The sequence below is a fragment of the Euprymna scolopes genome, chromosome 13 (assembly GCF_053919585.1).
Source record: "Euprymna scolopes isolate OS-2025 chromosome 13, ASM5391958v1, whole genome shotgun sequence".
NCBI classification, from domain to species: domain Eukaryota; kingdom Metazoa; phylum Mollusca; class Cephalopoda; order Sepiida; family Sepiolidae; genus Euprymna; species Euprymna scolopes.
Window position 1 is genome coordinate 40830953 of NC_136494.1, and position 26186 is coordinate 40857138.

The 26186-nt window shown below is 31.5% G+C and overlaps 1 protein-coding gene across 3 annotated transcripts in view; it reads left to right on the forward strand.

The window, feature by feature from the left end:
- The window catches only part of LOC145291983 (cation-independent mannose-6-phosphate receptor-like), a 268904-nt gene that overhangs the window by 204046 nt on the left and 38672 nt on the right, over nt 1-26186 (forward strand). For all 3 annotated transcript variants that reach the window (XM_080137940.1, XM_080137937.1, XM_080137939.1), the window contains exons 30-37: nt 773-946; nt 3311-3515; nt 7963-8039; nt 11395-11549; nt 13215-13357; nt 14625-14754; nt 23304-23372; nt 24472-24555. In XM_080137940.1, coding sequence (XP_079994066.1) covers nt 773-946; nt 3311-3515; nt 7963-8039; nt 11395-11549; nt 13215-13357; nt 14625-14754; nt 23304-23372; nt 24472-24555 — 1037 coding nt within the window. The remainder of the gene's footprint in view (nt 1-772; nt 947-3310; nt 3516-7962; nt 8040-11394; nt 11550-13214; nt 13358-14624; nt 14755-23303; nt 23373-24471; nt 24556-26186) is intronic.

The following is a 26186-nucleotide window of genomic DNA, read 5'->3' on the forward strand; positions in this document are numbered from 1 at the left end:
TTGGGATGCTGAAAATGTACACAGTAAAACAATGTTTTATTGTCGCATTGATTATTTATTTGTAACGCAAATTAAAAAATTTTGGGGGTTATTTATGTTGGTAGTGTAGAAGAAAATGTATGAATGTTTTTAGGGTGTATTAAAAAATGGAGAATAAATTTTTTAAAAAATGAAGGCGGTGGGTAAATCACTGTTGTAAAATGCTCTTATTAAATGCTCGGGTTAAAGTAGATTTATTTGTAAAAAAAATTGCCTTAAGATAACTTAAACGTGATACGGAAATGAACGATGTAAAAAAAAAATGCAGAAAGTATTAACAATTTATTTGGATAATTTAAATGCAAAAAAAAACCAAAAGCAAATGGGATGCTGAAAACGTACACAGTAAAAAATGTTTTATTGTTGCGTTGATTATTTATGTACGCATGCGTAACCGGAAGTCGTAAACCGGATGTTGGGTTACAACATGCGTTGCAAGGTCATTTGAGTTTCATAATTATGTAGATTACTAGTATTAATAATTTTTATGTTTATTATAGATTGTGTTGATCATTATTTTCTATAGTCTCATTTCAAAACTGACAAGTGTACTGAATAAAACTATTTTATGTCATGCGTAGAAATAAAATGGTATAATAAATAAAATCATTACTTTTTAAAATCAACTGTATCCCTATTTATAAAAAAAACTTTAATTGTAAAATTTCAATAATATACTGTACATAATATGCATGATTGCCTCAATGTCATTTTTCTTTTTCTTTTTATAAAGGGTCATCCAGTTCTAATTGAAGTATTTGATAATTGTATTTACATCTTTAATTGGGAGACATATGTTGTATGCCCTGTCTCAACGCCTCATAAAGAAACCAATTGTACATATACTGATACTCGGAGCCTCACAGATTATGACCTGTCACCCCTCAAGAAAGCCGGAGTTCAGACTGTAAGTAATTGCATTATCTGATGAATATTGTGTTGTAAAGATGTGCTATATTTTTTTGTTAATGAAGCTTTTACTTTATCATGTTAAATGCAGGTGCCTAAAATCAAGGCTTGATAATCAATACTCTTACAATGAGTGGCCTCAACAACAAATGCAGATTCTGCCACACAAGTGGAGCGTTGGCCACTTGACATCCACTTGTAAGGTTTTGCTGTGTTGATTACTACACAGTATGATACTAGTAACTCCATTAAGCCATCTGCAAAAAATTAAACATCTAGTATAGCAGCAAGTCCTGAGAACATATAACAAATGAACATTGGAAATAAGTCATATACTTAAAAATGAAGTTAATAAACCTGACATAGTGATATGGTACTAGTGGGAGAGAGTAGCAACCTTAGTTGAAGTCTGTGTTTCTAATGAGGTCACCTGAATAGTTGAGAGGAAATTCTTATGTATGCAATGAAAATAAATTAGAATCTTAGGAAAATTTTAAAAATTCCAGTAATCATAGGAACCACTGGACTCATAAAAAATAACTAAAAATACCTGGTGAATATACTTGGTGAGCCAAGCAATTACACTGAGAGAGATGGTTAGAATCCTAAAAAGATCTTGTCTGGAGTCTCCGAAATAGCAAGTTAATATCTGGTATTCACTAGGATGCTCCATCACCAGCAAAAATAAATAGATAAGGAATTTTTTTTTTTAATTTTTTTTTTTAACAAAGGAGAGAAACCAGTTTAAAAAATGCTCAATATTTTTTAAATTTTACCCGAGCTGATTGACATTGTTAGAAATATTTTGGAAGGAAACTCTAGAATTGAACCAACTTAAAACCAAAACATTTTAGATCATATCATGTGAAACCTCAGCAGAAACCTGAATCCAAGAATTCAGTTTCTACATGTATAAATGTTAGACTTACCTGTAACAAAGATCACAATGACTATTTGACTTAGATTTCATTTGCAAATTAATAAACTGTGACATACTTGTTCAGATATTTTTTGCGTTACTTGAAAAAGGTCTTTCATGTTCTCGTTATTAGTGTCGTTGTTGTCAAGAATAATTTTTTTATTATTCTTAGTTGCAATGATATACTTCCTCTGGTCATTTGCGAAAATCTCCATTATTAAAATATAGAAGTAAAGAGACTTATTTTGCCATCTAATTTACAAACGTGGCTGTGGTGTGTGTGCAGACACATGTACACAAATTAGAATATCTTGAAAATAGTCGCTTGTTCTGTAAATGACCAGACCTGAAGAAATATTAATGGTTGAATCAACATAGTGAGTGAGGGTGAGAGATATGTACAGAAACCATAGATCAGATAATTATTGCCTCCATTCAGCCTTGAAAGACAAAGGATACCCCCTGCAGGGGCAGCTGCATGTAATTGTGAGGCAAGGGTTGTGCAATCTCCACCCACACTTTTCCTGAATCGGAACTATTGGAGTCCAGTGGCAAGAAGTCCAGCATGATTGGCAACAACGTCGATAAGCGGAGAGCACATACAGCACCTGGAAATCCCAAATGGTCACCGATTTAGTAGTAACCAGGCTTAATGTTGCTTACCTTCAGTGATCCAACAGGAACCGGTGCATCAACATAATTATGCCATACTCAGTTAATTATAAACTGCAACTAATTAAAACGATCAAAACAGTTCTGAAATTTGAAAAAGTTCTAAGGTATATTTTGGCATATATTTTTATTACTTCATTTGCATTGTCTTAGGATAAATATCAGCATAAAATCAAACTGCATTTCATCTGTTTATCTTGGTTTTTAATTGCTATTCAATTCTCTCAACCACTTTCAGGATCTGATCTGTCACCCTCTATCTACAGTGTCTGTAATTCCTTCTATCTTCAGCTCAAATAATGATTCACAATTATACTAAGACCCTAGTCTTTTGGACTCCGTCCTCCACTTTTATGATCTGATTTATAAAGTCGTCAGTGATCATCTCAATGCCTGTTTCACCTACATTCTTCTATATTTCTGCAACAACACCTGATAATTCTGCAGTCTTATCCTTCATCTTACGACTTCCTGTACTGTTTCTTTCACAATTCTTATGGCTGGTCCAGATACTGCTTCTGCAATTTTTAGATTTTCTTTGTCCCTTTATTCAGTCTTTCTTATAATAATTTCCAAGCATGTTCATTTGTTGCTAGCAGTTGTCATTACGAATGTACTTTTATCCAACAATATCCATATTTCTCTTTACTATTTTCTTTAACTTGAATATTTCACTCTTTAAATGATCTTTTTGTGGTATCTCTAGAAATTTTATTTTTGCAATTTTTTTTATTGTATAAAAAAGGTTTTAAATATATTTTTATCTTTCAGATTCCTAATCGTTATGGCTTTTACAAGTTGAGTGTTTGTGCTGCAACCAGTAACCAACATAATGCTTGTAATTCTTCAGGTGTTTGTCATGTTGATTCTACTGGTGCTGAGATCTCCTTTGGGGATGTACACAAAGCCATGTTTTCAATGCAAACAGATCTTGTCACGTTGAGTTATAAAAACCAACAAGAATGCAATGAAACCAGTAAGTAGACACCAATTGTTTTAATGGAAATATTGTTTTCTGGTTCAAAATCATTTGTTTTAGAATTTTTTTTTCAATCCTAACTCTTCTTTGAAGTATTTATTTTGCAATCCTTTCTTATAATCTTTATGATAATCCATTTTAATAATCTGTTTGCATTCCCTTTTCTGTTAATTTTATTACATTTTCACCCCCCCCCAAACAAGGCTCATTGCCACTTTGTTGTAGGGGGCTACTATCAGGGACATAAGCATCAGGGGTACTGTGTAGGAAGTTGGGCAGCAAGATGTCGGTTCACATTGCACTTGAACTTCTGCATGTCAGTACAGTCGGAAGCAGGGACCTGGAAGGGAATTCCAAAGTCTAGCTGTTCTAGGGAAGAAACTACTGGAGTAAAAGGCTCTCTTACATCTAGGGATCTCTACTGTGAAGGGGTGGGATTTAGCTGCTTATCGGGTTTGTTGGTATTTACGTCGAGGGGGCACAAGTGCTTGCAGTTCGTCAGAGCATTCACCGTTAAAGTACTTGTAGAACAGGCAGAGAGATGCAACATTTTGTTGATGGGACAGAGGCTAAAGTTTAGCTGACAGTTCAGGACTAGGTGTATCAGAATTTTTGTAGGAATTTTTAACACCCTTAACACGAAACTGCGAATAAAATATAAAAAACTCGTAACTTCTTTTAAAAGTGGGTTTATTTTCTTTATGGGTTATACTTCCAAAATAAACTATTAAAGTTGTATAAAAAGTAAGAGATATTTTTTATTTTTTAAAAAACAGTAATGAAATTAATTGAATTTTACGAGTTCAGTATCTTTCAATTTTTAAACTTTAAAAGTCTGTCAATTTTTCTATTGATTCTATTTTTACAATATTTTCAGGGTCAATGTGAAATTTTATGCTCTTCCCAATAAACCGAATATATTTTAAACAAACGTTTTTTTTTTTTTAATTCACGCCCCCCCCATTTTGAAATGTCTATTAAAAAGTTAATAATTAATTTACTCACCAAAGTTTTATATATCACAAATTGAAGATAAAAGATCAATAAATAATATATTCAAATTTAAAACAAAAAGTAGTGTTTTAGAAATTTACCTGTAAAGTCTGAAGTTTAAAACCTTTTTTAAATGAACCTTGGTCCTTGCTCCTTTTTAATTGAAAAAAAAAAAGTAGGGTTTGAATTGCATTTTTGAGTAGTTATAAGTTTGGAAAAACAGGGGGTCGAATTATTCAATATTTTTCAGTTTTTGACACTTAGTTCAAGACCTATCAGATTAGCGACTCTTGAGCCTTGTCTAGGAGCGAGAGACTAGTGGCAGATGCACCAGCCCAAATATGACAATACTCCATACATGGGCGAATGGTGGCCTTATAGAGGTGCAGGATACTTTCGGGTGGTTATAGCTTTCTAGTATGATAGAGAGAACCCACCTTCTTTGCAGCGGTCCTGGTAATGTTCTCAATGTAATTGTTTCAACTCATGTTTCCTGTGAATGTTAGGCCGAGGAGTTTAAAAGATGGGGTTTTTTTTTTTTTTTACATAGACGTCACCACTTATCTAGGCCGATAGGCCACTCAAGGATAAGGGTTAAAGAGTGTAGAGTAGTCAAAAGGACAATATAGTAATCAATAGTAATGGAAGTTCGGTAAATTTGTTAACTTAAGTGGAACGGCTCATCAGAAACTTGGTCACGTTGGACTTGAAGACAACCATATTATAGACAGCAGGAAAACGGAAGACAATTCCACAGGCGTGCAGTTCTAAGAAAGCTTTGATCATGGAATCTGTTTAGGTTTAGGCACAGATAAAGAGTGGGGAGAATTATTGATAGTGTTTTCAGCTAGTCGAGTGTTTCTTGTGAAATGTACTTTCAGATAGTCATTGGCCATTGCTATTGGTGGTAAGGAGGTTTTCTTGTAATTATTGAAGGAAACAAGTTTAGTCTTGGCAGCATTGAAAGTGACCATCCATTTTTGTCCCCATTCCACTATGGATCGGAGGTATTGTTTCTGCCATTTCTTTAGAAAGTTAAGATGTTATTTCTTTGAGCTATTTCCTAGTTAATATTTTATTTCTTTAAAATATACAATTGATCACAAATTATTTTTTCTCTCTGTTAATGTTTTAGTGTACATGTTTATATATTTGTATGTATAGAATTCGATACTGTACTAATTGGTTATGAAGTTTAGAGCACAAAGAGGTTGAAATGTAGGCTATATTTAGTTTTGTGCCAACAGACAAAGGTGGACATCTTTCATGGAAATTCATAATTTTATAAAAATGTTTTATCAATAGTGACAGACATCAATTTCCCCCAAATTTTTGTTTCTTTTGAGTATTTAAAAGGTTTTTAGCGGCATAATCTGCACAACCTCTAATTTTGAAAATTCAAATATTTACATTTCAAAGATCCATTAAGTACAATCTACTAGTTTTAAGACATTTAGCTGATTGTCAGACAGGCAAAGCATACTTATAATATAAACTGGAAGAATACTCATCCCAGGACAAGGAAAATGAATGATTTACCTTTTAAAAAGGTTAAAATCCAGATATATTATTCTCATATCTAGAATCCGTATTCAAAATTTGATAAAAATCTATTAATTTTGATTTTAGAAAATGTTTGAAATTTAAGAAATGAAAACTCATGGAGCCTTGTTTGAATATCAAATTCAATGAAAATTTGATCTATTTGAATTTTCAAATGGAACGTTGTCCCCTATATTCTCCTTACTAATCTGGACCTGTAGCAGAAGACGAAGATTAGCGAACATTTCAAGTGACACCAATTGTTCGACCTTGACAATGTCGAATGTTCGCGAGCAAGATTTTTAAAAATATATTTACAAAACTTTTAAGGATTAAAAAAAAAACTTTTCTACTTGCACAAAACTTTTTAATGTAAGTAACAAAAACGTCTTTAAACAAAATATTTAAATAAATGGGTGTCTTTTTGAATGCGTTTTTTTTTTTTTTTTTTTTTAAATATATTTACAGAACTGTTTAATAAAACCAATAATTATAAAAATAAAGAAATAACTAAAAGAACGAGCATTAAAAACCAATATAACTGAGAATTTTGGACGCAGATCTCTTCTCTCTATTAAAAAAATACATTTTTAAAAACTTTGAAATAAAATTATTCAAAACAAACTTTTTAATGGCAAAAACAAATAAAATAACTGGCTTGTTTGGATTTTTGTGGGGTTTTGTGACCAAGATTGATTTTTATGTACAGTGTGTGTGTATGTGTGTGTGGGTGGGTGTTTAATACATTTCAATATTTAATGAAAGTGCGATAGATGTCGGTGGTCAATGGAGTAATCTTTCTAGACCTAGGCAGTTATGCATAATAAAATAACACATAAGCAACAAGTATAAACAATTGAGATTTAAAAAAATATATTTTATTCACGTCTTTTTATAACTTTTATTTTTATAAAGATGAAATGTATCACAAGATGAAAATCTTTTCATAATTTTTATTTTAAAAAAAATTTACTATTTGCTTACTTCTCCACAAGGGCAAATTAAATACAAGTTTTAGCATCTGAAATTCTCAGTTAATGTTTTGTAATTAATAAAGCGCATTTTTATTTTTATTATAATTAGTTTTATTAAAGTTCTGTGAATATATTTTAAAAAAATGCATTCAGAAAGACACCCATTTTAAATATATTTTGTTTAAATACGTTTTTGTTAAAGTTGTGTAAATAGAAAGTGTTTGATCCTTAATTTTTGTAAATATTTAATATATTAAAGTTTTATAAATATAGATTTTCTTTTAAATCTTAAAGTTTTGTAAATATATTTTAAATCTTGCTCACGAACATTCGACCATGTCTGCTATTTGACGTGTTTACAACCAACCACCGGCAATGTCAAGGTCAAACCGGTGTCACTTGAAATGTTCGCCAATCTTCATCTTCTGCTACAAGGTATCTAATCTTTACTTGGTCCAAAAATCCTTGAATATATTTCAAAGTGAAATTTGGAAAATTTATTGATGCCTAAAAACTATTAAAATTTCACAAAAATCAGTGATGTCTGAATTTTCATAAAAAGCTACCACCCTCTTTTTGTCACTGTTATGTTAAACTAAATATCCTCCACAATTGGACCCCTTATATCTAGCAGCTGTGTTCTCAAATTTATAATGATTGGTTAATTAATAGTGAACCCCATGTACATACATATATAAAATGTAGATATTATAAAAATCTTATAAACATTAAGTAAAATTTTTAACTATACAAAATCGTATGTAAATTACAACTCTTGAGGAAGATTTAAAAATGTAAATTTTTAATTTATTAGAAGTCCTGTTGCTGAAATGTGATGTCATGTTATGACAGATTTATCGAACATGAGACATATGAAATCATTTTCATGATTTTCATTTTACATTAATGTTTATATGCATATTGATTTTACATAGCTGGAACTCATCCTAACAGCAAGATCCATTTCCTGTGTGATGCCAACGCTGGTATTGGTAAACCAATTCTTTTTAGTGTAAGTTTACCCTTTTATATTTTGTAGAAATTTATAATTATGAAATAGCAATTCATTGACTTATTGATACTTCCAATTAATTTTTGATGTCAGAACATGACATGTACTCTGTAGTATTTGTGTGTGTATAATAGGCACTTTGTGAATTTGTTCTTTATGGACTCGGAAATGGCTGGGTCGGGTTTTTTTTTTTTTTTTTTTTTTCACACAAATATACTTTGTGTCTGGGAGTGTTCTAAGATAGGTTTTGTATCTGAATGTCACCAATAATTATCAATCGCAAAAATCCAATTAAAGAAGGAACAGTCCAATTTTAATTTTATCACGATAAGGGTTCAACATAAAATCCAGTGTTCTTTGATAAAGAAGAGACACATTCAAAATTAATGTTTCTGTTTAGAGAACAAGTGAATCATGATACTTGACTATTACATTTTAAACTTCAATTCAAGCCATTATATATAGATGATTTGATAAAATTAACAGTACTTCTCTAAGAGTGCAATGTAGACTACAATGTATTGTGGACAGTCACTGCAGGGAGGCATGTGAAGCTTCCACCTGGTGCACTGCGGTGGGTTCTGACTAGAGCATGCATTCAATTGATTTGATTGAAAGATGGTCGATTTCACAATTTTGATGACGGTAGAAATATTGAAAGTGTGGCACATTCATTGATCCTCATTCAATTCCGAGCAACATCATGTCTCCTTGCTGATATATGCATATATTATGGAATAAAACATGAAAGTTTCTGTAGATTTGCCATTAATCTATTTTTATACTAATATATTAGTACAAATATGTATGAAAAAGCAATATTCATTTGATAAATATACTTATATAGGAAAGCAATATTCATTTGATAAATATACTTATATAGGAAAGCAATATTCATTGACGCTTCATGTTGTTGAAACACTTTATAAAGATGGCTGATTTGAAGAAAACATTCATTTTCAAAATGTGTGGTGGTCTATGTAGTAGAATGAATCCGTTTATTTTTTTGTTTGTAAATAAGTATTATTGGGAATGTGATGTAAAAATAAGTTTTTGTTCATGTATTTTGCTAGTTAAAGTAGATTGTAGAAGCCATTATATTGTTTGTGTCAGTAATTGTCTGTATTTTTGAGATGGGGTGTTTTAATTTGAGATTGTCGGACTGACTTCCTCATCTTGGTTGTTATAGTCACGTTTCGGCAGTTTTGCCCTCCGGCCTTCATCAGGTGTTTTGTATCGAACTGGGGAACCGTTTGTTAGGAGTCTCGAACCCAACCCTTTATTATTATGCGTTCGGACTCCAGCTAGGCTCTGGGACATAGTTGCTGATTCTGTTTTGAATGTTACTTCTCACTGCCTTCGTTCAGGATTGAACTAAGCACCTTTGGGTAACTGTAAACTTTGATACGTCTAGGATCATTCGGCCATATGTCACTAGGAGTCCGAACACGGTACCCCCGTAATAATAATAAAGGGTTGGGTTCGAGACTCCTAACAAACGGTTCCCCAGTTCGATACAAAACACCTGATGAAGGCCGGAGGGCAAAACTGCCGAAACGTGACTATAAAAACCAAGATGAGGAAGTCAGTCCGACAATCTCAAATTGTTTGTGTCAGTTTATAATTAGTGCTGACTCAAGTTTTTTGCAATATTTATTTAGAATGAATTTAATAAGCTCGTTTTGAACAATAAAAATGAAACGTTCATAGACATAAACAATATTGGTGTTTTTTTTTTTTTTTTTTTTTTTTTTTTTCATGTTTAATAATTCCATAGGTGAGATTAATAATTTTGAAATTGTCAAGTTTCCATGGGGGAGGGACATAAAATTGGATTTTTTCATGCATGATCGTTTCAGAAACTATATCCTTTTAATGTTTACAAATAAAAATAAAAGCTTTGAGAAATAATTAAAATATTTCCGGATATTGTCTCTTCATCAGCATAAAAGATTCAACAACTAGATAAACTTGTTAAAAAAAAAAAAAAAAAAAAGTTCATACCTCCTCACCCCACTTTTATGCTGATGAGTAGACGATATCTGGAAATATTTTAATTATTTCTTGATGTTTTTATTTTTGTAAATATCGAATAAATAAATATTGTTTCTGAAACGACCGTACATGAAAAAATTGAATTTTGTTATGTCCCCCCCCCCTCATGTAAATTTGATAATTTCAAAAATTAACCTCACCTTTTCTAGATATAGCTCTAGGTTAACACCTATTGAGTATTTCATAACTGCAATACTCCTTGCTCTTATAGACCTTGTCTATAAAACTATACACACACACAGGGTGTGTTGAAAATCGAAATTACTTTTGAGATTGTTTTATATGTAAATAAATTTTTAAAATTCCAGAACTATAGGTTGATATCTAAGTTATAGATGACGAAACCAGACACTGCTTAACATTCTGTATTGTAAGCATCTAACATGTGTACATGTAGTGTATTTGTTATTTCTACATATTGGATAGATGGATGCTATTCCTGTGACAGAATTACAGATACACTAAGCCTGCGCCAGGTGTTGCCACGTACAGTAACAAAACCATACATAATTTACATCAAACAAATATAAAACCGTGGATCTTGAAAAAAAAAGATCTCGACAGTAGGAGCTTTATTAATAGTCAACATGGAGATCTGGTTGGCATTATTCTCAGTCCTTTTTGGCTGAAATAATTAGTCTCAACCTAGAGAGCTTCATTTGTTTCGATTAATAAATTTAATATTAAAGTGTGAAATTGCATATGCAATTTTTCATTTGACATGAGCAATTGTATAAAAAGTAATACATTTACCAAAGGGAAAAATGTACTTATGAAATAATGAAAAAAAAAAAAAAAAAACTATGCTGAAACACTATTAATTAATCTTCATTTTGAAACCCCAAAATTTAACTCAGAAGCCTCAATATGCAAGCTTTTTGCAATCAGTGTCTTTTGTAAAATTAATCATTAATAAATTTTCTGTCTGCTGCCACTTTGTAACTGACAGCAGCTCATACTCATAACTTGCACTAATACATCATTCCCTTAACAAAATTAGTTATAATTTCATAACAATTTGACATTGTTGTAAATAGAAACAGAAATGTGTTACTTTTATTTATAATTTAAAAATTAATACTTACATTAATTTAATGGGTGAAAGCTTGGTTTCCTAAATTTTCTTGAGCAACAGCAGCATATCAATGCCACTAGTAAACATCAAAACATGTTCTAAAAGTGGCAGCAATTCTTCTAATAGAGCCTTGTTTTTAGCAAATAATTCTGCACTTCAAAAGTTGAAAGTAATGTAATAACATGTGATACCAAGTTTTTTTTTTTTTTTTTTTTTTTGTTACAGGAAATGACCTGTGAAGTAGCATTTCTTTGGAAAACAAAATATGTTTGTCCTCCGGTAGTAAAAGAGTGTTTTCTTTCTCACCTTGGATATAATTATGACCTTAGTGTTCTTGCAAATACACATTCCTGGAAAGCATTGGATTTATTTGGAAACATGTAAGTTTTAAAAATTTTCAATTTATTTTTTTTTAATGATTTTATTTATTTTTTTTAAAAGGATGGGTAATTGTCATAATAGTTACCATTATAGAATTAGGTTTGCCAAACTCGAATCTTACTAGACTTATTGATTCGATTCGTATACTAATTATTTTCTGTATTAGGAGTTTCATCCCAGCTGTGAGTTAAATAAAAACTTTTATTCAATTAATTGTGTACTTGCAATGAGCATTTTGATAAAAACTGACCCTAAAATAGGTCAACCAAACATGAAATAAGCTTTAAGAGCGTTTCTAGATTTTAATATTCATATTCAACTTTTGAAACTATTTTAGAATCGGCAGTTTTAAAGTTTATTTGAGCTGAAGGCAAGGGCTCTAATCTCTATGTAAGATTGTTTATATATTTGTATGTGCAGAATTCACTTAACTAATTAACTGATCATTATAAATTTTGTAACAGCTGTAAGGGGTAGTAGTCTTGGCTAAATTTAGTTTAATTTGGTTTATAAAAAGGGAATACAATTCCTTCATGAAAATTTAGATTAATGCAATTTTTGTGAAATTTAAAAAAATGGTTAGACAAAGTAATAAATATTTGCTAAACTTTAATTTATTTGGTGTAATTTACATTGTTGTAACTGCTGCAGTTTTTTCATGAATTCAGGAAGCATTTTTTCTCTAGAAATCCTATATATTGGGTACAATATAATAATCAGAATTGACTGTATTATAAATACAAAATCTGCATAAATTAAAATATTCTATTTAAGCATATTTTTTAACTGGATAATGGAATTTTTTTTTGTCTCAGCTGGGGCATTCATGAAGAAAGATGACAATTTTATCTAAAAACTTGTTTTATTTATCTTAACCATTGGAGCTCAATTTCTAAGGAGTTGAGCCATTCCCACAGGGTTCTAAGCATAACTATATATGAAAGTTTTACCTTACATGTTACTTCAATAAAGTTGAGTCAGTAACTCACAGTTAATTTCAAATCTTTTCCATATCACACGATTAAAGAATCGGCCAATTAGATAGCTATCCTCATATGGGCAACGACTAATTATGATGGAGACTGTCAATGATACCTATTAACCTGTTGTACCTGGAAATTTATAGCCATACTGAACTGGTAAAGGGGTAGACATTTTTGTCAGCCAGTCTTGTAACCCTCCTTTTCTGTTGGGTTCTGATAGTCCAGATAAAACTGCTGTGAAGGAATATCCAACAATCATCTTTTTGTAACAACTTAAAATTAGGAACATATGTTATTGATTATTAAAAAAAAAAACTGGATTTCTGACCAGACAAAATTCAAACTGAGAAATAGATTTTTTTTAATAACCCACTTTCATGTTCTAACTTTTCTTTTTTTCCAATTTGGTCCTATCTGATGATTTAAAGGGTCACACATGATTACCTCATCTCTCTTGGGCTAAACACTCAACACAAGAATTGAGGTTTTATGAGATTTTATTTACACAGCTTCTTGAATGTCAGGTAAAGATTAAGATGATTTGCACTTTTTTAATCTGCAAACCTTCATAAGTGAGTGAACATAGAGTATTTATTGTGTTAATAATGGATTCTCTAAGGAATTTACTATTTAAGTTTTTGATATGGAAAATTTAAACCCTTTTCTCCTCCACCTCTTAAGATATTGGATCAATGTGTGTCAAGCTCTCCATTCTCGACCAAAATCGACACAATGTCCTGGCAATGCAGCTGTCTGTATGCAGAAAAATGAGCATACAATGGTTACTCTTGGAACTATCTCTAGTCAAGTTTTGTATGTTGATAGTAAGTAAATTTTTTCATCAATTTAACATTCTTTAAAAAATGTAATTTTATTTTTGTTTTTTTAAGTGGGAAATGTCTTTACTTTTTTTTTTTTTTTTTTTTTTTTTTTTACAATTGATAATTCTTACGCCAATAAAAATGACTAGAGGATAATGCCACTTTTTTATGTAAATTGATGCTTTAAAGAAAAAATCAAATGAAGAAATAATACCATAAAATTTTTCAGATTATTGAAATCTGACTAAATAGTACAGTTTATCCATGACAAAAAGAATACACCACTTAACATGATCCCACAGAGGCATCATCAGATCCAAAGACGATTTTTAAAGATTACTAGTGTAGATTATGCACTTTTACTTCTTGGAGTATTTTTTTTTTTTTTAAGATTCTGAAAATTCGTCAAAATTTTAGGTATTGTATAGTTTTCTAGTAAGGGATATATATATATTCACCTCTTGGCGTTTTGGGGTTGAATTTCTTCATATTCTTCTCTCAACTAGTAACCGAAACTCGTGGAAGACAAATGTTTTGATCTTGAACCTTACGAAACTTTATGAATTCATTTTCCTTAACTATAGGTTGTTTCCAGTGCTTATCTATCCAAATCTTGACTTTTCATGGAATGTACTTGCATTCAATCTTTCAATCTCAAAATAAATTAGTTTGTTATTTTAACACCAAGTCCTGGCGATTTGCTCCAGTTGTAAACTATATATCAAACTTTTATTTACTAAATCTAGAAGACAACATAAACTCTACCAGTTTCTTTTCTGGTTAAGACATTGATGTGACCATCAGTTAACATTAAAATACTAATTGTTCACTTGCCTAAACTGACAATAGCTTTAAAATGGTTCACACTTCGTGTTAATTCTATTTCAAGACTTTCTTGCCTCTTTCTCATACAAATAATAGTATTTTGACTTTTTCATGCTAGACATCCATCTTATTAACGTTTATTCTCAAGCAGTTTTTGGCCTTAATAGATGGTAACCATTAATAAAAAATAACAAAGAATTAATTATTGGATGCATATTTTGGTTTGATGTGTCATTCATTCTGACAATGCTATTTCAAGTGACTGATCAACATGCCAAGATTCTTCAAAAGATTCTTGGATGCCACACAAATAACATGCGTCCATTCCATCTGCATGTTTAACCATGGAAATGTGATTTCAGACTGAAACGTGACTAATTGATGAAATGTTGCTGTTAATATTATTTTAAACATTAAAAACACTTTCTGATTTTTCTCTTAAAAGTTCGAACACCAGTCACCCGTCCTGTGATAATTTTGCAATATTCAAGTGAAAAACCAGTCTGTGGTAACAAAACGGCAAAGACTATCATCAGATTTTCTTGTGCTAACATCATTGGAACCCCACGTTTCAGGTAAACAACATTTAATGTTTTCACATTTTATTTTTTAAGGAACAAAATATATTGGATTTTAGCATTTCCCTTACACTACTACAAATAAAACAAATTTTAATATTCCTTGATATAAAAATAAATTATAAAATGGGTATAAATATGCATTTGATATGAAACAAATGTAACCAATCAATATGTAATCACTGGTGCTACCAGATCAGGCTGTCTTTTGGCTTCCTGAGACGAAATGCACCTACATTGATGTCTTTTGTTTTCTGATCTTTTTTGTAAAACTTAATTTTGTTCTCCAAAAACAAAAACAGCCCCTCTCCCTCCCCTTTTTTTATCTCCCCCCCCCACTCCCAGACCCTGTCGGTGGAGTATCAGAATACACCGACTGCCCCCCTGCAGAGAGTAAAAGTCCCTCAATGGGGTCACCTGTTGGCCGTAGGTGGCGACCCGTAATGCCTTAGAACGGGATCCTGGTGGCTGAGCAACTCACGACCTTGGAACCAAATGGCCGTGAGTTAGCAACACTCCACTTTGGCCCTTACTTCGGCTAGACGGGCAGTCGAGCAGGCTCGACCCGACCAACCGGCTAGTTATGACAGTCCCTAATAATAGTAAACCCCCATAAAGAGAAACACAAACACATTATACTCATAAAAAATTTAAAAAAAAACACACACATACTATCATTAGAAGGCGATGGCAAGGGCCAATCAGATGGTGAAAACTGATACTATTGACAACTAACCCTTTCTACACCTTGCTGGGTCCAAGGAAATGAAAAAAATCATCATAAGCAGCTATACTCACTGTTTGAGTATATCATCATTGTATCTCTGAGATGCTTGGGCGAATGGGTTTCCCCCCAACCATCTCCCAATTTAGGGCTCCGAGGAGGGTGGGGAGCAAGGATGATGAAAAAACAATATTCTATGGCTTCCAAAAAAATTAAAAGGCCCCATCCAGAAAGCGATGAAGATGAAAACAAACTTTCCGGAGTATATAATCTTGGAATCGCAAGATAACACAAATAACAAAAATGTCCCCATTCAAAATCGAAAGAATTATCAAAAAAAATCTGAACACAAAACAAATTAAAAAATTAAAAAATGGAACTTTACTCATATAAGTATCTACTAAAAGTAGTGCCGAAGAAATTTTAACATGGACAAAGTTCCATGATATAAACATCAAAGCCTACCCTCACAAAACCCTCAACACCTCAAAGGGAGTCATCAGATGTCCAGAACTAAACACCTGCTCTCTAGATGAAATAAAAACAAACCTAAAAAATCAAAAAGTTATAGATACTAAAAGAATTACAATAAAAAGAAACGAACAAACAATTAACACCAACACATACATAAACTTTCAATACTCCCACTCCACCAACTGAACTCAAGATTGGATATATTAACATTAAAGTAGAAACATATATCCCCAGACCACTTCGCTGCCTAAACTGCCAAAAATTTGGCCACTTCAAAGAATACTGCACCAGGAAAACAGTATGCCCAAAGTGTAGCAGTAACGAACACCAGGAAACAGAATGCCAAGGAAATATAAAATGCCCAAACTGTGGAGAGAACCATCCAGCATACTCATCACTCTGCCAAAACTGGATCAAAGAAAAAAAAAAATAAATGAACTCAAATATACCAAAAACATAAGTTTTACTGAAGCCAGGAAAATTATTGAAACACCCACCACAACAGAACCAACTAGATCATATGCAGGTGCAACCAAAAATCAATTAAAAACAATAGAAAACACTGAACTAAAGGAAATCTCTACCCTCATAAAATCACTTCATGAACTAGTTGAGACATTGAGGGCCACTTTACGGCAACTGCCATCAACTCCAGCTGTACTTGGAAATAACTACCAACCAGTTGAGAGTAAAATCCCACCAGATCCCAAAAATCAAACAATCCTCTAACAAAAAGCCAACACAAACTGAAAACATCCCAAAATCAAAAGAACACTCGCCTAGTACCCTCCGCAAAGGAACCAGAAAAGAAAACCAAACAGACATTAAAAATAGATTCCAAATTCTAGGAAAAATGGAAACCGAAAACACCCTGGAAAAAAAAAACCAAACACAAGTAATCGAGAGGGGAAAAATGAGCAAGAACCCAAAACAGCAAGATCCAGATCAATGTCAAGATCCAAACAAAAAAAAAGAAAAAACCCAACCAAACACTCCACCAAAGATACAAACTAATACTGAATTAGAAAACCTAATCAAATAATTACCCTCACTTTTCATCCTTCTAGGAGACTTCAACAGCCATAGCACACTATGGGGATGCAAAACAACCAACTCCAAAGGAAACAAAATCGAACAATTTATAAACAATAACATATGCCTTCTTAACAAAAAAGAACCCACCTACTTAAATCCAACAAATGGTACAACCAGTGCCATTGATCTAACCATGTGTGATCCATCAAGCTTTCTGGATTATACATGGAAAACTTATGATGATCCCTGTGGAAGAGATCATTTTCCTATCATAATAGACTACAATAGTACTATCCAAAACAACATACCAAGATGGAATACGAACAAAGCAGACTGGATGAAATTCAAACAATTATGTTCGCAACAATTAATAGAACAAAACGTTCAATCAATGGAAGATTTTTCTCGAACTCTAATTCTAATAGCTAAAGAATGCATCCCCAAAAATTGCCCTCCAAATAAAAAGAACAAACCCTGGTTCAACCAAGAATGCAAAACCACCATAAGAAAAAGAAAAGCAGCCTTAAGGAAATTCAAAAAGCAACCCATAACCAGTAACCTCATAGAATATAAACGACTCGGAGCAAAAGCACGTAAAACAAAGGAATCAAAACAAAATTGTTAGCAACAATTTGTCAATCAAATCAACACTTCTACCAAACCTAAAACTATCTGGAAAATTATTAGAAAAATCTCCGGGAAAGATAACCCCAACCTAAAATCACCTCCTCACTAAAAACAACAAAATAACTGAAAACAAAGATATAGCTGATACACTGGCCAAAACTTTCGCTAACAATTCATCATCGAAACAATAGAAAAAACAATTTCAAACACTAAAGGAAAATCAGGAAAAATATAAAATAAACTTCGATTCTAATAACCAAGAACCCTACGAGACCTTCTCACTAGACGAACTTAAAGATGCCATAGAAAAATCCCACAACTCCGCCGTGGGACCGGATGAGATCCACTAGTTTCCTAAAATATATACCTCCTGAATCACTTAAAACTCTCCTGCAAATGTTCAACAAAATATGGATAAAGAAAGAATTCCCCAAAATATGGAAACAAGCCACAATAATTCCCATAGCAAAACCGGGAAAAGATTCATCAAATCCAGAAAATTACCGACCTATTGCTCTAACAAGTTGCTTATGCAAAACCATGGAAAGAATGATCAACTTCCGTTTAATGTGGTACCTAGAAACAAACAATATCATTTCAAAAAATCAATGTGGCTACCAAAAAAATCATGGATGCATTGACCATATCATCAATCTAGAAACATATATCAGGGAAGCTTTCATTAAGAAACATGTAACCACCATATTTTTTGACCTAGAGAAGGCATATGATACTACCTGGAAATACGGTATCATAAAAGATCTCCACAACATTGGACTAAGAGGTAGACTACCTGAATTTATAAAAAAACTTAACAGACAGATCTTTCCAAGTTTGCGTAAACTCTACTTTATCAGACCCACAAAAACAAGGAGTTTCCCAAGGCAGCATATTGTCAACAACTCTCTTCAACATTAAAATCAATGACATTATAAAAGAACTCTCTCCTGATACACATAGCTCTTTATATGTAGATGATTGCTCAATCAGCTACAGATCTAAATACATTCATACTATTGAAAGAAAATTACAACACAACATAAATAAATTAATAAATGGGCAACTAAAAATGGTTTCAAATTCTCCAAAACTAAAACAAAATGCATCCATTTCTGTAACCATCGCAAACTCCACCCTGACCCAACCTTACAGATTGAAGGTGAAAAAATTCCATTTGTAAACGAACACAAGCACCTAGGAATCATTTTTGACAAAAAACTTAATTTCATTCCACACATCAATCATATCAAAACCAAATGTAATAAAGCATTACAACTCCGAGTCATTGCCCATACAGATTGGGGAGCTGACAAGAACACACTACTCAAACTATATGGAGCATTAATTAGATCAAAAATAGATTATGGTAGCTTCATATATCAATCCACCAGAAAGTCATACCTAAAAACCCTCAATACAATATGCCATTCAGGACTAAGACTAGCACGAGGAGCATTTCCAACCTCCCCTGTAGAAGCACATGAAACCCCTCCAATGCTCAGAAACCAAAACCTCTGTCTAAAATACTACATAAAACTGACAGCCAATCCCACTAACTCAGCACACAATAGCACCTTAAACCCAAACTGTAAACGCCTCTTCGACCAAAAAGAAAACGCAATCAAAACCTTTGGACTTAGGATAAAATCGATCTCCCAAGAAATAAATCTCCCCATAACCAAAATTCACAAAACTGTCTTACCAAAAACACCTCCCTGGAAAATCATATCCCCTAATATCGACCTAAGTTTAAGTAGACATGAAAAGAAACATACTCATCTAATAACTTATGATGATTTCGATAAAATCAAAGAAAAGTATCCAGACCACACACACATCTATACAGATGGATCTAAACTAAACAACGCAACAGCCAGTGCAGCAATACTCAATAAATCAATCAAAAAACAATCAAACCTCCCAAAAGAAACCTCAATCTTCAGTACTGAAATACATGCTCTAATCCGAGCTCTCAATCTAGTCTCAAATAACAGAAAAAACAAGTTTATAATCCTTTCAGACTCCCAATCTACTCTAAAAACTATTAAAAATAAAAAGATGGACAACCCCCTAATCGCAAAACTATTCCAAAAATTAATGGAATTAAACAGTAAAAAAGAAATCATTTTCTGCTGGATACCGAGCCATTCTGGTATTAAAGGTAATGAATTAGCAGACTCAGCAACAAAAAATGCCTTAAACCTCCCAATCGATGCAAATTTCAAAATTCCATACATAGATCTAAAAAGCCGTATCAACGCATACACAACAGAGAAATGGTAAACTTACTGGAACGAATACCCTAACAATAAACTGCACAAAATCATGCCAAAAATCAAAGAACAAAACAAGAAGTTAAACTAACAAGAATAAAAAAAATAGGCCACACCCACTTAACCCACTCATATCTCCTAAAAAAAGAAAACCAACCAATCTGTATACCTTGTCAAACACCACTCACAATCAAACACATTAATTGAATGTACTGATTTTGTAACAGTAAGACAGTGATTCTACAAAGAAAACAATATTAAAAAGTTATTTGAAAAAAAACAATCCCCACACCATACTCTTATATCTTAAAAAAAATTGGCCTATATAAAAAAATTTAAAAAGAACCCTCTTACATAACGGTCCTGGATATGAGCCTAAACTATATCCGATGGTGAGGGCCTCAGCTTGCAGGCCTTAGGGAGTGTGGAGCCACCCTTTAATTGCCATTGCTCCCAGATCCACTCTGACCCGGAGTGGTAGCACCTGTTAGGGTCCCAACTATGGGTTAAATAGAATACGACTTAAAAAACAAATATACTATATTAAAAAAATCATTCTCCAAAATCACCAGATTCGGCATTAAATAACCTGAAAAGGGTTGATATGCCGTAAAACAACCAATCAATATGCAACCACGTAGGATTTAGTATTAATAATTCTAGTACTAATAATTGTAAGGAAAATAAAAAAATAAATCAATAGAAAAAAAGTAAACAAAAATATTCCATATTGATGGAATATTTTTGTATTTTGAAATGTGAAATATTCAAGTTTTTAATTCATACAAGAGTTAGGCATGAATGCAGGAAGTTCAGGGAACTTTTGCCATTACTAACCAGCAGAGAGACTTCTCTTGGACATGTATCCACAATATGATGTATGAAAGTGAAATCTTTTAAAAGTGAAAGTTGAGTAAATGCATTGCATGAATAGAAATATGAAAACGATACAGTGGATGTGTAATGAGAGTATTAAAGAAAAATCAATTTCTAAAAGCTATCATGTAAAACTTCAGCTAAACTGAATAGGATGATGAAAATTAAAAATTTTAAAAAGCAAAATTATTTCAAATTGTGCTAAGATGAATAAAATGTCATATTTATTAAATAGAATTTAAGAAAATTTTTATCCAAACTGAAAATGATTTTAGTTTATCTTGCATTTCAATGCTCTTAAAATAAACTTCCTGATTTTTTTTTTTTTTTGTGTGTGTGTGTGTGTAAAAATAGATTATATTAACTTATGGTATCTCCATCAGTAAACTTTATCCATACACTGCGAAGGCTTATTTCTGTTAATTTTCAAATACTATTGAAAAAAATTTATAAAATATATGAAAACACTGGAAAACAGAATAATGCTGTAAAAATTTTTATTAAATGAAAACCTTTTTCATTTAAAATAAATTTACAGCATTATTCGGTTTTCCCATGTTTCATTTTAACTTTACAAAATAATTAAAAAAAAAAAAAATGCTTTTATTTCGATTCAAATTTCTGTGTTTACCACATGATGCAATTCAGTCAGCTTTGACTTTGATAAAACTGTCAACAAAATCAAACGTTCAATTTTCTCTTTTAGTTCAATTGCTCTTGGACTTAATATTACCACCAAAATGAGAAAAATGAAATCTACGATAAGGACTTTCTTTAGAAAGTTTCAAAAAAAATATAAAAAATGCTTGTTAAATAAAAATAAATTTTATAGCATTGTTTTTTTTTTTTTTTTTTTTTTTTTTTTAGGGGGGGGGGGTCCAGTGTTTTCACTTTTACCTTACAAAATATGGCTTTCAAAGGATGTGGCTTGCTTTTATTCATGCAAATATTTTTAAATTTAATAACTTTCTTAAATACTTAGCACAGCTGGAGTGTTGGGTTATTTGATCATGGATTTGTTGCTAGCTAGGAATGGTTCTGTTTAGTACTAGGAGGCCTACTCTCCCAGGCTTTACCCTCTCTATGAAAAGAGGTTTATTGCTAATTGTCTCCAATGTCCCAATTGGAGAATGCAGATGGGTTGTTCTCATATTTTTTTTGGAAGTTGGAATGCACTTCACCTACTGTGCTAGCTTTTTAAAACCTACCTGATCTTGTATATAGCTTTCTAAAAAAAATAAATGTACTTAGTAAATCTATTAAGATAAATATACATTAATCAAATAAGATTTTATGTGTCTGTAGACTTGTTTCTCAAAACTACAAAAATTAATATTTTCAATCAAATATTAAGATAAAAAATGCAGTGCCGTAAAATGAAAAAATTTCAAATCCTATTTAAAAATATAATTTAATTATGAAATTAAATCCACCAGAATGCATTTCATTTTCTTTGTAAACAAGTCAGCTATTTTAGTTTTTTGTTAATAGTTAAAAAAAAAAAAAAAAGATTACTTTCTAACCCTTTGAAAATTTTAAGTATTTAAACTGCCAAATAGTTATTTCTGCTTTTAAAATTCTTAGAAATTGAAATTTGATAAATAGTGATTAAAACTTTAACAAAATTTGGTTTAATAATTTAATGACCAAATAATACTATAATAGATGTAATTTTTAAAATCATATCATCAGAAAAATAATTATGTAAAATAAAAAAAAAAAACAGTATAGCTTAAATAGTATTTATTTCTATTAAATGTTTTTATTTTTAGTTTTGCATTTTTCGAGGGGGTGTAGTGGTTATTGAAAGATCCTTTACTCTGATCTGATTATTAAAAAGTTGCATATTGCAATTTCCTGTTCATCCTTTAAAAAAAAAAAAAAGAGATCACCCGATTAACGATTCAATGCAAAATCTTCATTTAAAAGATTTCATCTAGTGTCACTGTTGCATTAGATGTGAGACTTTAGCTGAAATGTACTCTCTTGGTCTTCAAGTTTAATGAATTGAAATCTCTATTTATGATTCAATAAAATTTTTCAAGCTTGGGTTTAAGTTAAGTAGGACCACTCCGGGAGTGAATGTGGTATTGTATTGATTGAAATAGTTCAAGGTTAGCATATGATAACAATTTTAAGTATTTGTGACTAAGACTGACCAACGACAACCATTATCCCCACACTTTTGATTGGCCTTGTGCCTAATTTGTTCAGTTTGTAATTTTTTTATATTTTCATAGAATGGAAATATTTTTAAGCATGGCAACAATATATAACAGATGAGGAATACAAATGGAATTTCCCACTTGTTTATATATAAATTAACATGACTAATTGGTGTTGCCGAGAGGTATGGACAAGAAAATAGAACAGTTAAAGTTCTCTCCTCCCTCTTTTTCCTATCTCTCTCTCAAATCGATCAAAATAGATTATGATCAGTAAACGACAGTATTAATTAGGATAGTTTGATGTCATTTTCATCATTTTTAAGTGTCCAAATTTTTGTTTTTTAAATGTCATTTTTATTCTTTTCCTAGCCATAAAAATCAAGATAACTGCACATATGAGTTTGTATGGAGAACACGAATAGCTTGCAAAGAAAAAAGGTAATTTTTAAATATCTGACCTAATCTATTGTGGTCATTTATGCATTTATACTGTTGAGAAGGATGTGAATCCACAATTTTTTTTTTCAGCTAAAATGTTTAGTTGTTCAAAATTAAGTAACCCAAAAAAATTGTCATAAAACAGGCCAAACCAAATAAGCAATAGCCATGTTTTTTCATGTACTAGAACAAAATAAATAAATGATAAAATTAAAAAAAAATGTAGGTGTTTTTGTCAAATGACTCTATCAAGAAACTACTTTTCCATAATTTCATCAGGTTTAAAATAAAAACATGAAAAATATACAAGTCCTAGAAGGCTATCACAATGTAAACTGCCAATATTGAGAAAGAAAAGTAATTTAAACTTTTTTTTTTAGTCAAACGCTTCATCTAATGTGTAACTATTTTTCCATAAGATATTTTGAAGTAAAACCTTTTATTTTAGATCTCTTGAAACTTAAAGTGCTAGTAACATTGTTTTCACTAGAATTTGACGAAACCAAGTAAGATTTACAAAATAAAAAATTTAATCCCTTTGTCCTTAATGCCACTTATTTGCACTGATAACCTTCTGATACATATTACACACTATGCTTCAAGCAAACTACATCATAACTAGTTAAGAACAAAACAAATACTACCCCCAAAAAATATAAATATTGTAGTGTGAATAAAAACAGATTTTCTTGTAAAAAAAAAAAAAAAAAACTATTAGTCTTGAATTGATCTTTTCTTGATTTGAAATCTGAATGTTTTCATGATAAAGTATTAAGAAATCTCTAAATGTAAATTGTCTGAAGTCTAAAATAGAGAAATTATGTTCCTATGAACTGAATATTTTCATCAAGTAAAAAAAATTTAAAACCTGTACAAGATGAGAAAATGTATATTCAGTATACTTTATTTTCCATGTCCTATTTAGTAAAACAATAGCTGGATTATCTGTTCAAAGTCGGATTCATAATAGCTAGACCCTATTGCACCCTTTGATAAGTGCAAAAAGTTCAGACCCTAATATGCATCAAAATATTCAAAAACAAAGATTTCTTTGGATAATTTTCAAATTTATTTGAATACTTTTTTTTTTCATTCCAAGGATTCCTATCAATGATGAAAATGGTATTCTTATGGATCCAAGATCACCAGGCAAAATTTATTTTGCCAATTTGACAAGAGGAAAGTAAGTAACTTTTGTATTTTTGAGATGAAGGATTTTTCTTCAGATTATTGTCCCATATTGTGCCTATAGATTATTTCTTTAGGTAAGGATGTTTTATTTTTTTATTCTGTATTTAAATAGCTTGCGAGCATGAAAAATCAAGTGGCTGACCATAGTTGAAGGAAACTAAGACTCCTCATTAGCTATTATGTAGCTGTGGTAGAGGGCGCCTCTCATTTCCTAACATTACTCCACTTATCCTTGATCCTCACTTTATAATGCTGAGTGTTTAAGCAAGGGGGCATCAAGTATCATCTTTTGAGTCTTTGACATTGCTCTACAGAGGATTGTATCTGATTTTTTTTTTTTATGAATGTATTTTTAAGTCGACTTAATAAATGTATAAATTGTTTTGTTAGGAAAATATCAAATTGAAAATGGTATGTGGTTTCAATTCTATCCCTCATCCTCGATTTTTGAATAAAATTATATGAAATTAAGGAATCTGACTTTTTTATATATAAAATGTAAGTAAGGAATTTTGGTAAGTATGCAACACCTCTCCATCTGTAGATCTCTTTTTATTGTTTTATTGTATAACTAGCAGGACCCATGTACAGGCATTGACCTGTGGAAAGATGTCACAAAGCCAGAAGAAATTATCATAGATTGAGCTGATTTTGTTTTTAGTGTTATGAAGTGATCTGTAAGTTAATAATTGACTTCCCAACCAACGAAAAAGCAATGTTAATTAATGGAAAAGAATGTGCATCCCCCCCTCTCCATAATGGAAAATAAAGAATAAATTTTTTTATGAAGACATATTTTAAGCAATTGTGAAACCATAAAGAAAATTGTTAAAAAGCATGTCATTAATGAACTTTGTAAAGAAAAGTTTACATATATGCATGACCTCCTCTCCAATAAAGTAATGAATAAAGACTGTTTACAAAAACATTTTAATTCATGCTGAAACCATTGGTTCTGGTGTTTTTTGCAATGAAGAAATCCTTATAGACTGAGACAATTTTATTTTGCTTTTCTGAAGCAATTGGTAAAAACCTGGAATAGAAATTCACACAGCCGGGTTGCTAGGCAGTGCAAGGGAAAAAAATACAAGTGGAAAAAAAAACTTGAGGTAAAGTTTGCCAAAAACTGTGCATAACCCCCCCTCCCCCATTGGTTCTGGTGTTTCTCATTGGCGGAGAAATCCTTCTAAACTGAGATAATACTTGTTTTGTTCATGAATTGGTCTCTAAGTTAAGAACTGAAACTCACTCTTATACTAAGAAATGTCTAAAAGCATGTTAAGCAGTCAATGATGGAAAAAATCCTTGTAGACTGAGTTGTGTGTTATTGTGATTAAGCTGTCGAGTTAGGAATCGAACCTAGGTAAAAATAAAGAAATGTTTAAACTTGCATTAATTAATCATGTAACTATTGGTTCTGATTTGGTTTAAAGGAGAAATCCTTCTAGACTGAGGTATTTTGTTTTTAATGAAGTTTTTAATGAAATGCAAAAACTCATGCTAAGCAATCCTCAAAGCATTTTTTCTAATGTCATTCAAAGGTGATATCCTTCGAGACTGAGGAATGTTTTGTTATGAAGAGGTATCTAAATTAAGAACTGCATATCCGCTTGTAAGAATAAA